The sequence below is a fragment of the Diadema antillarum genome, unplaced genomic scaffold, assembly GCF_040938485.1.
Source record: "Diadema antillarum isolate AM-2024a unplaced genomic scaffold, OU_Dant_1.0 seq00000160_RagTag, whole genome shotgun sequence".
Classification (NCBI taxonomy): Eukaryota; Metazoa; Echinodermata; class Echinoidea; order Diadematoida; family Diadematidae; genus Diadema; species Diadema antillarum.
The window spans coordinates 1,411,756-1,424,090 of NW_027271231.1; the positions used below are offsets into that span (position 1 = coordinate 1,411,756).

The 12,335-nt window shown below is 41.3% G+C and overlaps 1 protein-coding gene across 1 annotated transcript in view; it reads left to right on the forward strand.

The window, feature by feature from the left end:
- LOC139727958 (protocadherin Fat 1-like) overlaps window positions 1-12,335 on the forward strand; it is a 172,326-nt gene that overhangs the window by 104,709 nt on the left and 55,282 nt on the right. The window contains exons 5-8 of the mRNA XM_071638930.1: window positions 6,489-6,806; window positions 7,352-7,577; window positions 8,078-8,217; window positions 8,716-9,205. Coding sequence (XP_071495031.1) covers window positions 6,489-6,806; window positions 7,352-7,577; window positions 8,078-8,217; window positions 8,716-9,205 — 1,174 coding nt within the window. The remainder of the gene's footprint in view (window positions 1-6,488; window positions 6,807-7,351; window positions 7,578-8,077; window positions 8,218-8,715; window positions 9,206-12,335) is intronic.

The following is a 12,335-nucleotide window of genomic DNA, read 5'->3' on the forward strand; positions in this document are numbered from 1 at the left end:
ATGGTCAGACTTTCCTTATCCTTGCCTGTCCTAGCTTCCTTGCTCTGGAAATGCTGCCGTCGCTCGCTCTCTGTGATATAAAGGTAGTCGCCCTCCCTCTGCCACAATGCAAAATTGCTTGTCACTGTTTTTCACTCAATCTGCTTGACGCATCCGTGATTACTCCGTCCGTGTGCCCTTCCCACACAAAGGATATTTCAATTTGGAGATCGTTCGGGGGGGGGGGGGGGTGTTTGTTGGTTTTTGTTGCAAATGCTGTTTGATTCTAATTGCTTGTGACTTGTAAAAGTTCTTGTATAATCAAGGAGGTACTAGGCGAGCCTTGTACCTTCTTGGTATAAAACTTCCCCGTTCACACATAGAAATGATTTCATTTTGTTCTGGGCATGTATATTAAGAAATTGATATGGAAGTAGGGTTTGATAAGTGTGTTCCCCACTTGGGAAGCTCTTTCCTGTCAAGTCCTTTTAACATCCACGCTTGTTGATAGGTTTACATCTGAATTCATGTCGCCAAAGCTGATTCTTTAGAAGTGTAGCAAGTAAGTGTCATTCCCTGCCCCCAAAATCACAATATTTTATGTGACATGTAGCTGGAGAGACGGTATTTCTTGAGTATTATCTCAAGATTGTTTATGCACGAGACAAAAATGCATGTGTATGAAAAAAAAAAGTTAGTGATGAAACAATCTTTCGGCATCAGTTGCAACACCACCTGTGAAGCCAAAGAATTTGATGTTGATTCATGGCCAAAGAATTTGGGTAGCCAGTTTCAAGTTTCCATACTTGGCAAGGAACATACATTATGTAGTGATGTAATTCCTTAAAAATTCAAATGCTACTGATGCACAAATTGATTTAGTTTTATTGCTAATAGAAACACAGAAATATGAATCTTACTTTTGGAGAAACTCTTTTGTATTTAAGGTTATTGGCAGACTGTCTTGATCAGGTTTTTGGTTATTTCATGGCTGTCATGGTTAGCAATGGACTTGAAACTTGATTTACAGTGCTTCACCATACTTACCCATTCTCATTTTACAATTGCTATTCGTTACCCTCAACGCGAATAGCCATTGGTCATTTCATGACTATCATGGTTAGTGATGGACTTGAAACTTGCTCAAACACTTAACTGAATAGTTTTTCATGGATATATTAGAAAAGGGGAAAAAATGGATTTTCAGTGAGGCAGAATGTGTATTTTTCTCTCATGGTGGTAACAAGGTGTAAATTTGCTTAACATATCATGCGAAGTAATTATGAATTGCTCTTGTTGTTTGCATGTCCATGCCTTTCAGCAAACAAGGGCCCCGTAATGAGCAGAGTTTTAGCCGTGATGTAATTAGGATTGTAAATTGGACCTAGTATGAGAAGTAACTGCATTAGCAGGCCTGCACACTCCCCCTAATCACCACATAACGAAATTAACATTAGCATTTCACAGTAGGTTTGTGTATTATTTTGTCCTGTGGCTAGCAACATTGCACCGTGCCACCGCCAGAGCACGAGGTTTCAATGTCACTGTCGATACCAGCGCCAATGCGTCAGAAACTTTTGGAGCAATCTGGGCTCATCTAGCTGGGAGTCAGGCAGTCTCTGAGCCACTTATACCTCTCCATAACTAATTTGTTGTAGGTTTTTTTTTTTGTTGCTTCGTTGTGGCTTTAGAAGTGGTCTGTTGTTGTTTTGTTTTGGTGGCCTCTGTCCGGCCTACAGCGGGTCCGTCACTCTGTAGAGAGGGCCTTATGACTGCCGAGTGCCTTGCGAAGACTGAGTGGGCAATTATCCAGTCTCATCTCTATGAAAACTCTCGCCTCACTGGAGAGCAACTAGATCTATCGTCAATGATGAGGGAGAAGGAGACACAATCTGGAGGCAAGATACATCACCCATTCCAGCCAAAAAAAAACAGAGTGGACTCTGTTTGATCTTATTTCCATGGTAGACCAGCGCATTCCTCCATTGTCGCCAGTTGCATGAATGCAACGGAAACGGAAACAGGGCTTTTTTTTTTCTTTTTCAAATGACGAATGTCTGGCAAGTGACCCTGACCTTGTTGAGTCCTCTCTTATTTCTAAAGTCTTGATATAGGTACATTATACCACGAAGATGCTTGGCAAGCTTGCCTTCATAAGCACAGAACGAAGAGACTCTCTTACTGGTGATGTACCGCCTCTTTCTCACACTGAAGCCGCATCCCTCTCCCTGCCGCCTCTCCTCTCAGTATGAACCCATCCTAACCCCCATCTCTCTCCTCCCTCAAGCCCTCAAGAGGATGAGCAATTTGTCAGCTAACTGTCTGGTGTGTGTATGCAACATTGACATTGATCAACTACAGTAACCTTGCAACGTGGTGAAGGAATCACACGTCCATATTATGGATGGTGGTGGGAGGGGGAGGGGGTCTGAATGTGTGAGACTAGGCCTAAGTTTGTGTGATGCAAGTGACTGTTTATCAAGCTGCCACTGTGGGTTTACTTCCCCGGCCGACCCGGACGACAAGGAAACATCATCCGAGCTGCATCTTGGTGTCTCATTAAGCGGTCATCACAAGGAAAGGCGAGTCGTCTGCCAGCGCTTCGACTGCGAGAGAACGGCATGCCGCGGCGACCAGTCATGAGTGGCTGGCCCTCGAAACATAGATCGAATGTCTCTCATAGCTCTTGTCATGCTGCCGGTACGCTTCAAACAAACTGAAGACTATGCATCCCCATTACATTCCCTGAATGATCCTAACCAGAGTCGACTGGCAGGTTTCACATTACGCCGACTAACATGAAGACGTCAAACTACATTCTAGGGTGCATGATCGGGCCAGCAATAATCACAAAATAACTCGGGTGTCTAATTTGTGAAGAAAGATCTAAATGATGGCATTGAAAATGGCAATATTACCGAGTTCATTTCACTTTTTTGTAGGATGATAGGTTTTGTCAGTAAATTTGATGTCTTGGGACATCACATAGATAGTGTATCATGCTGTGACATCAGATAGCTGCCGTAGATTGTGTGGTAGGAACTTTTAATGACAAATTATGGAAGGAAACTGAGAAGGCCCATAAAATATAATATAGAATGAAAAGTGCTCTGCGACTCCATATTTAAGATGACAGTTAGAAGTCACTGCTGAGGAGTTTCATGAATTCAAAACATGAATTCGTAGCAGTTTTATTAAATCAAGACATGAAAAGATAAAGTTATAGATTTTCTGATATGGTTACACATAATATCAGTGAGCAGTGATGATGGTTGCGGCCACATATGCAAATTAGATGAGGTGGTGATGTCATGGCGTTGCAGCTCTCTCATTGGTTGAACACAAAAATTTCGCAAAATCATATTTTGGGGAGATAACTCAGAAACTACATTCCCTCCACCCCTAAAAGACAGCAGCGCTCATTTTTACCACATATGATATGATGTGCAGTGAACATAATTTTTTGCTTACATGTACCAGGTAACTTAATTTCAGGAAAGGACATTTAATGAAGATTTGTATGCAGGTCAGTTATTGGGTGATTACATCATCATCACGTCATATGATTTACACCAATGTCTGGGAGCAAAATCAATGTCTCGTGAAAGCACATAAAACTTTGAATTGCCATAATTCTCTTGTGTTTGATTTTGATGAACTTCTGCCAGTCTTTGACTTCTTCAGTTTCGCTTTGAATAAGAGCCATCTTGAACACAATTGGAACATTGCACTTTACATGGAAATTTGAATAGCAATAACAGCTGTATTGTATGAAATGGCCGTTAGATCAAATTTAAGATACAGTGTGAAGATTATGGAGGGGGCAAAATAGACAAATATTGCAAAGATTTTAATCATTTGAGTGGGAATGAGTCACCCCAAATCTAGTTTCATGTATGCGCCACTGAGGGGGCAGTGTGGTTGCTAAACTCTGAAGTTTCGAAAATAATATCCTGACTTGTGGTTTGTTAAATGTCACTGGTGTCATATCATAAATTGAATAAAATGTCACTCATTATGTTTTCTTGCATTCTTGGGAACAATGATAAACTCTTCTGTACATTTGCAAGGTTTAGCGTTCGATAGCTTGTTATTGTTTTGCTTTTGTTTGGTTGTTTTGTTTCTGTTCTTTTAAATATGACTTGTCAGATAGTTAGGGATGGCTTATTAGTGCATAAATGCTTACAGGGAGGGGCTTGTTGATCTTGCGTCATCTCATGGAGATCAGAAATACCTGTGGAGACAACCTCTTTTTTCCTGGCAGTTGTGCACTGTGGATGTTGCCAAAGCAATTTACACAGTTCGGTTTGGCCAGTGGAATATCCAAGGCCCCCGTGTCCCACTATTTCCAAAAGTGGCATCAAAATCAAGGGTAAAAGGATTTTGGAATCTGGAACTCCAATTTGGGCAAAGGTGGAAGCAAGAGGAAAACATTGTAGACTCATTTGTATCTTGTTGTCTGGAGTTTTTCTGTTTTTTCTGCATTTTTTGTACAGGTTTTGTTGGGTTTTTTTTTCTTTCCCTCCTAAACTGCTCAGTTCTTAAAATTTGTGATCTAAGGTTGTGTTGACTGTTTTCAAGGAGGCTGCTAGTGCCTGATATGCTTGTTTTCCAGCAATTGTCTGCAGACCAAAAGGAGAGACAGAGGTAATGCCGATGGCTTTCAAGTCTGGATTTGTGGATTGCTTCTTATCTTACTTAAAGTGCAGACAAATGAAGTGCCAGCACTTACCTTTCTATAAAGTATCTGTATGCACAGATGGCTATGAGCTTCCACAATGTTTTCTAACCCCTTTTTTGTCCGGTAAAGTCAGATGTTTTCTATTTCTTTTGTGCTTTTTTGTTGTTGTTTTGTGTTTTGTATTGGTTCTAGTGAATTCAACGTGAACCAATTTGTCTAGTAGAACCCTAATGTTGTAGAACCATAGTGGTCTAGTAGGCCCAAGGTGCATTTATATGCAAAGTGTATGCACAAAAGTACTGATGAATGACCTTTCTGGGGCGAAAGGAGTCATATCATATCTTTTTATATTGTGATCTAAAATATGCAGTAGGCCTATATGAAACTCTTGACACATGGATTCCAGTAATTGCATGTGAAAAATTTCTTCTATAGAGGCATTACTCCGTTGTCATATCATCCATTCTAACAAATGCACTGAAATGCATAGATCAAGCAATGCAAAAAGAGATCTGAGCATTTGTTTTTTACGGATGCTCAAAAGTAATGGTGCAATTTGGTAAAGTGCAAGCAAGGCAGAACCCCCCCCCCCCCCCCCCCCCCCGAAAACCCCAAAACTGAAACCGTTCGGAGGAAGCATCGCACAGACTCTTGGTAGCATGTGGCCCGCAGAGATAGCGGTGTTTATGGAAAGTTTGCTCTTTTATAAGAAGAGGCATGCCCCAAATTATCAACAAGTCATACTGACAAGAATATCACTCAAGCATCGTCTGGACTGCTTGGGAGATTTTTATTTTTTTTTTTGGTAATGTGAATGGAGAGAAGACAGTCCACATCAAATGGCACATAGAGAGATTGAAAATGGATAGATAGGAGATAGATAGATAGATAGAGAGAACGATGAGGAGAGGAAGACAAGTAGACAGAAAGACAGAAATAGAGATTGAGAGACTATATATGTTTAGTAGAGGAGAGGGAGAAGAGGAGGAGGAGAAAGGAGTTAAGGATGATAGAAATTGAGTGGGAAAAGGGGGAGGGGCAAATGAAAGCAAGCTAAGGCATGTTTAAGTTGTGTACGGATGATGACATTAGAGCATGTGTTCTCTTTGCGATAACAATTGGGAGGAGCCCTGGGACTGTATGGTCTTTCTATTAACTTATGCCACCCACAACCTCAGGAATATTACTTTCCAAAATCCAGTCTGCAGATTCATTATTTTAGGAATACTGACTGAGGTCAGTGCCCACACTGGTCTTGCCATATTTTGGAAAGTGCATCATTGATCCTCTGCTAGCTATTACTGCTTTGTCGTTTCTGGCTCATCATTTGAGTTTTGTCCTGATGAAGCTTGTGAAAGCCTCGTTACATTGATGTCAGTTTTATGTAATTTTTTTTCTTGGTCATTACTTAATCCAAATTATTCTAAAAGCATTTAACTCATTTTGTACACAGATGATTTATAAACATAGAAGTAAAGAAGGTATATTATAAAAAGACAGGAAATGAAATGGAATGAAATGGTTTCCACATAGTTTTCTGATTCTCACTCTGTTCTTCCTTACAACTGTCACAGTCTCCTATTCTCCCATCTCCACTTGTGCAACTTCAACTTCCAGCTCACTGCTACCCCTCAACTGTCACTGTTTGCCTTCCTACCCTCTCCCAATGTCAATCCCCTTTCTAGGGTCTCCTGTCATCAAACAGCAGTCCTTACAAGGACGACATACACGTGGTGTTACTGCAAATCTCTCATCCTCGTTTATTCCACCATGCAAACTTTCGAACTACTCAAATTTTTAAATGATTTTCAATCCTTCCTGTTCTCAGGTCCAGATATCCGACAATGGACAGCCACCGCTGAAGTCCATCGCAAAGGTGGCCATTGCTATCGAGGATGAGAACGACAACGACCCCCTCTTCGTCGACGGCAAGAGCATCTCGGTGCGAGTGCCGGCCATCGAGGCGCCCGACGAACGATACTTCATCTATCGCATGATGGCCACCGACAAGGACATAGGGTCCAACGCCCAGCTCAGCTTCTTTCTGCGCGAGGGCAACACGGGGTCACGCTTCTACATCGATGCCACCACCGGCGAGGTGACGTGCAGCAAGACGCTGTCGGTCGGGGAGGACTACGTTCTCCAGGTGAGAAAGCACCGAGCATACGGTTTGTCTGCTTCGACTGATTTGTTTAGATATCATCTGATCAAACATGGATTCACACTTACTTGCATATGAAGAGAATGATAAAAAAAAGAATGGAGTTAAATCCTTTTGCAGTCAAACTTTTATATATGCATGTTTGCATCTGTTAACCAGTTTATACATGGGTAGATGGAACAAGAAATGAATTCTTTTTCTCGTTTGATGGGCCTAGGGGCAATATTCCCTTACCTCAGGCATGGCTCCACCCCCCCCCCCCCCCATGTACCTTAGATAAAGATTATTTCAAGGGCATCAAACACGGTTTGAGAAAGAGATAAACCTAAATTTCCAAAGCAATTATGGTCTTTGTGGCAAGGTAAGAATCTTTTTTAGCCAAGGAATAGAAAATGAGGGTTGGAAAACATGGCAAAGGTGGCTGGTTTGTAGCCAACCAGTAGCCCAGAGATGTATGAAGGGAGAGAAACTGCTTTTTATTCACTGTGTTTAATAATAATGCACACATTCTTTCCCCCATTCCATTGCAGATCGAGGTCAAGGACAATGGTCCCATCGAACGCCAGTTCAGCCTAACTCGACTCGCTATCTACGTCGTCGCAGCACAGGAGCCGTCACCCCACGCACCCATCTTCGATCTCTTTGACGATGGCGACTCGGAAATCAACATCCCGGAGAATGATCCTGTCGGGGAGTTCCTTCTGCTGGCGTCAGCCATAGACTACGACAACGATGAGCTGAGATACACCATTCAAGGTAAAGACAATCGGGGTTAGATTGATCACAATGAATTTTGTAAGTGTCACATGCTGCCAGTCTTTCTGTCAGGACTGTGTTATGTAAATCTGTGTTTAGTGGCCTACACACAAAAATTTGAATAGGCCCAATATCATTAAAGGAAAAAAATTGTCACTGTAACAACAGCATTTATTACTCTCAGTGAAAATACATTGTACATTGAGCAGTTTTGGTGAAGGTGCCGTGTAAAACATTGTTCAGTAGTGATTTGAAAATGGATCATTTTAAAGTTTAATTTATGGACAGTGTGCTCCCCTTTCAGAATTCAGTTCCAATGCGGTTGTGGGTATTTTACAGAAGAAATGTATGGCCAGTTTGTCTCATGATATGCTCTTTTGTACACATCATCCCCTGTTAGAGGTAGCCCTCAAGACTGATTGAGAGAACGTTGTGTTTACCTGTTTGTTTGTTTGTGGTTTGTTTTGTCCTGAATTTGATGAGTCTTTGATATTTTTCAGGCGGTAACGATGATGGAGCATTCTTCCTGCATCCTGGAACTGGTAGCCTGTATATCGCCGAGCCCCTCGACAGTGAGACCAAGTCGACCTACGACCTCGTCATCGAAGTCTCAGATGGGTTCAACACAGACACACTCCCGGTAAATGCTGGATTCCATGCCTCAGACTAACGCCAGATGAGATGAAGAATAGAATGGCAGTGGAGAGGATAGTGATGAAGAGTTGTTAAGATGATTAAAACAAGGGGGATATTGTCATAAGTTGATTTTGATGAGATGACAGAAAATTTTGATCAATACAAGGAAGACCAAACATATAATCAAGCAAAAGGAAATTAGTGTAAATGGATTTTTTTTTGCATCAAGGGGTCACCAGAACTGTACTTCAGGTCAGCTATGTAGCTTGCCAAGCTTATTTTGCAGTAAATCAAATATTTACTGACATTGAACTTTCAGCAATCGATATTTACTGAATGCAGCAACACTTTTCACAACCTTTTTTAATATGTGTTTATCAAGCTGTGACAGTTGGGGACATGCATGACAGAGGCATAACAGAATTCTACGAGTTAGAAAGTGATGACATGCTTTTTCAGAGATGCCTAAAATCTCACACCAGAAGTGTTATGCTCTCTCCAGGTCCACATCAACGTGATTGACATCAACGACAACCCGCCCGTCCTGGAGCAAGAGGTGTACGAGGTGGACATCCCCGAGAACACCCACGTTGGCACGCCCCTCCTGCAGGTGGTGGCCACAGACCGCGACGCCACCGACCGCATCTTCTACACCCTGCCCACCACGACGGCCGACCCGGCCAGCCGCTACAAGTTCCGCATCGACACGTCCAGCGGCGTCATCGTCCTCAACGAGAGCCTGGACCACGAGTCGCAGCGCCGCCACGTGCTGACAGTAGAGGTCAAGGACTACAACCTGGGGGTGCACCGCACCTACGCTCGGGTGGTGGTCAACGTCCTGGACTCCAACGACCACGTGCCCGAGTTCAGCGCGGAGAGCTACGAGGGCAAGGTCTATGAGACGGCGGCCGTGGGCACCAGGGTGGTGGACGTGTACGCCTTCGACAGAGACCAGGGATCGAACGCAGAGCTGACGTACTCCATTGTTCAAGGTATCGAGATAAACAAATTTCAAGAAGAAAAGATGGCTGTCTACTCTTGTGTAACCCCTTTGTGATCACCTTTAGACTATCAACACTTTTTCGCTCTGACATTCTGGTACTCTCTGGGCTACTCTGTTGGTTATATGTGGTTCCTTCACATGATCTATTTTGTGTGTAATATGTTCTCCCCTAGTTCTTGTAGCTGTTCTGTGCTGCTTTTTTTTTCCTTTGTTGCTCTGTCTATTTACAAGGGCTGATGTTACTGTTCCTCCTTTTCCTAATGGAGAATAGTGCAAAATACCATATCTGCATAAATTCATTTTTTATTCTCTTTGGTGAAGCTTGTGAGCAGTTGAGTGTAGGATACTTGATCATGGCGCACCATAGTTTTTGATATTGGAACTGATGCTGAAGTGATGCCAAATTCGTGGAGACAATTCATATCATGTGAGAATGGTTAGCACTGTATCACCTGTCGCAGAAGTGCATGTCTTCATCAAAATGACACCTTTACCTTATTTCTGCTGTTTGCATATGAAAAAAAAAAAACAAGAACTTGAGCTACCTACTTTAATGCTGATTTAGGCAATGACTCAAGAATGATTTCTAGGGGCTCATTCCTTCTCGATTACTGCTCACACATGTTGTCAAACACAAAATGTGATCTATATCATCCACCTGATATTCTTTCAGCTTCATTGAATGAATGTTTTTTAAAACACCTGTGACTTTATCATATTCTGTCCTTTGATCTGATCTTTCATCGAATAGGCACTTTCACAACAACAAAAGTCTCATGCTCTGGTTTCATATGCACCCGTTCATGTATACATAAGACATTGCACCTTTGGCAACTGTACCAACTTGAAAATTTAATGAAGAAGTCACATTTAGTGTCCATTTTCCCACTTTGAAGCAAGCCAACATTCTTGGGGAATCATGCAGATTGCTTCATTGTTCACAAATCTTTCATACCTTTCCAAAAAGCAAAGCAGATTTAGATGAGTATGAATTGCATGCATGCTTTTCAGAAATCTATGATAACGTCAATCTATTTGTTTGTGCGTGTGTGTGTGTGTGTGTGTGTGTGTGTGATTGTTTTGGAGGTGGTGCTGTAGTAGATATATGGTTCAATTGTGTTAGGGTTTGTGTTCAAGCAGTGTGATGTGTACAGTTTATTTCTTGCGCCCCCCCTCCAATTATTGATTACAGTCAAGTTTGTTAAGTGTTCACCGTCATCATTTTGCAGGGTATAACTGCAGAGATTGTGGAGTTTTGTACATAGTAAAAATTATTAAAGGACACATAAGTCTACCTATTTGATGCCTTATTCAATATTGATCAAATCCAACTTTTGTTTGCCCACACCCCCACCCCCTCCCTTGGTTTTACCACCGCTCCTCCCCCTTTTGTCCGTTGGTGATTTTTTTGTTTTTTTCTTATCCAGTCATTCGGCACGATGCGCAAAGAGGTTGGCTGACATCTTTGGTTGTATTTGGATTCTTGTTGCATTCTGCCCCGCCAGTGTCAAATTCAAATAACCACTTACCAAACTTGCGGCATGCCTGCACTGTAGGGGTGACCATTAGTCCAAAAACCAGTCATGTTGAATTTGTTTACATCAAATGTGATTTTGGCCTCTTGGAAATGGAAGAGCAAAGAGTTATTTCTTTATTGTTTAGCATAAAAAGAAAATAACAAAATCAATTTTATTAATTTATGTCTTTCATTTACATTTACACTGTATGTGGCAAAAACCAGTACTGTTTTACCAAATTAATGGACATGACTGATTTTTTTTTAATTGCTAATTGGTCGTATGCATGTTGATAATGCTTGCCTTCACTCGAATAGGCATTGAGAGAATTGTGCCTTTTCTAATGCCAGATACTCATATTGCATGTTAGAAATGATGCCCTGAGTAACTTGTAGTAACCTATCTAAAGATGTTGTAATGGGATAAGGGAGGTGTAAAGATTAGGGACCCTATGTTTGTTTGTTTGTTGTTGTTTTTCAGTCAGTTATTGCAACAACAAAAATACTACCAAAATGAAAAACAAAACAAAAGAAAGTATTACAATAGTGTTATTATTCATTTGTCCCTCAAGTTAGAATGTATGAGCTGCATTTGCAAGCACTGCTACAACAGGCAAAGCCCCTTACAAAAAAAGGGAGGATAGTTCGATATGAAGGAGATGTGTGTGTCGAATGTCACTGTCATGGAGTCTGTGCATGATACTTCTATTCATCATTAGCTGAGGAAATGTGGAAGCCGAGAATGAAAGAATTTTTTTTAAAAACATTAAAAACTTCTGTCCCAAGGTTTTTGAGTGATGTTATTAGGCGGCAGTTTCAAATATTTCATAACGCATAGATGGAAAAGGCGTTCTCATTTGCATGTCAAAGCTGTTTGAGCAGTTTGTTTTCAAATTTACCATGATACAGTTTGTGCGCCAATTTGCATTTTTGTTTATGGATTAAATTGAGCAGAAACTGAGAAAGCGTGCGAATTGGGGCATTCACCTTTTGATATGCAGTTTTCAAAAGATGGTAGAGTAGAGTAACACATTTGCTTGCGCTCTGATCGATGGACAGAAAATCTGCTACGAGAGTCCTTGATAATTACTGCATTCAAATTAATCTTGCATGGCAGCTCCCAGCATCTGTCCAGCCACTAAAACTGACGCAGTTCCAAAGCAGCATGCTGTCTCTGATAAATTAAGCAATCAAAGCAGAGAATGACACCATCTACCAGCTAAAACTGAACCTGGAAAGCAGCATGCCATTATCTTTCAGTAACAAAGGAAGCAGAGTATGGTAGTAAAGAGAAGATATTCAAATACAATGTAACCTGAGCCCTATTACATATAAAGATGCAATCAAACATAAGTCGGAATAAGCCAATCAGAATTGAGTATTCAGAGACATATGTTTGATTTTCTGACTTAGGTGCGATCTCAACTTTTATGCAACAGGGCCCTGTGCACACTGTGCACCCATCTATATTCATGTCTAAATTCTGCAATATTCATATTATGCTAGTTTTTAAAGTGTAATGTACACACTCATGCTATATACCGGGTGTCCCCAAAAAAGCGGAACAGTGGATTTTCAGTACTTTGCGTTTTAAAAGTGATAT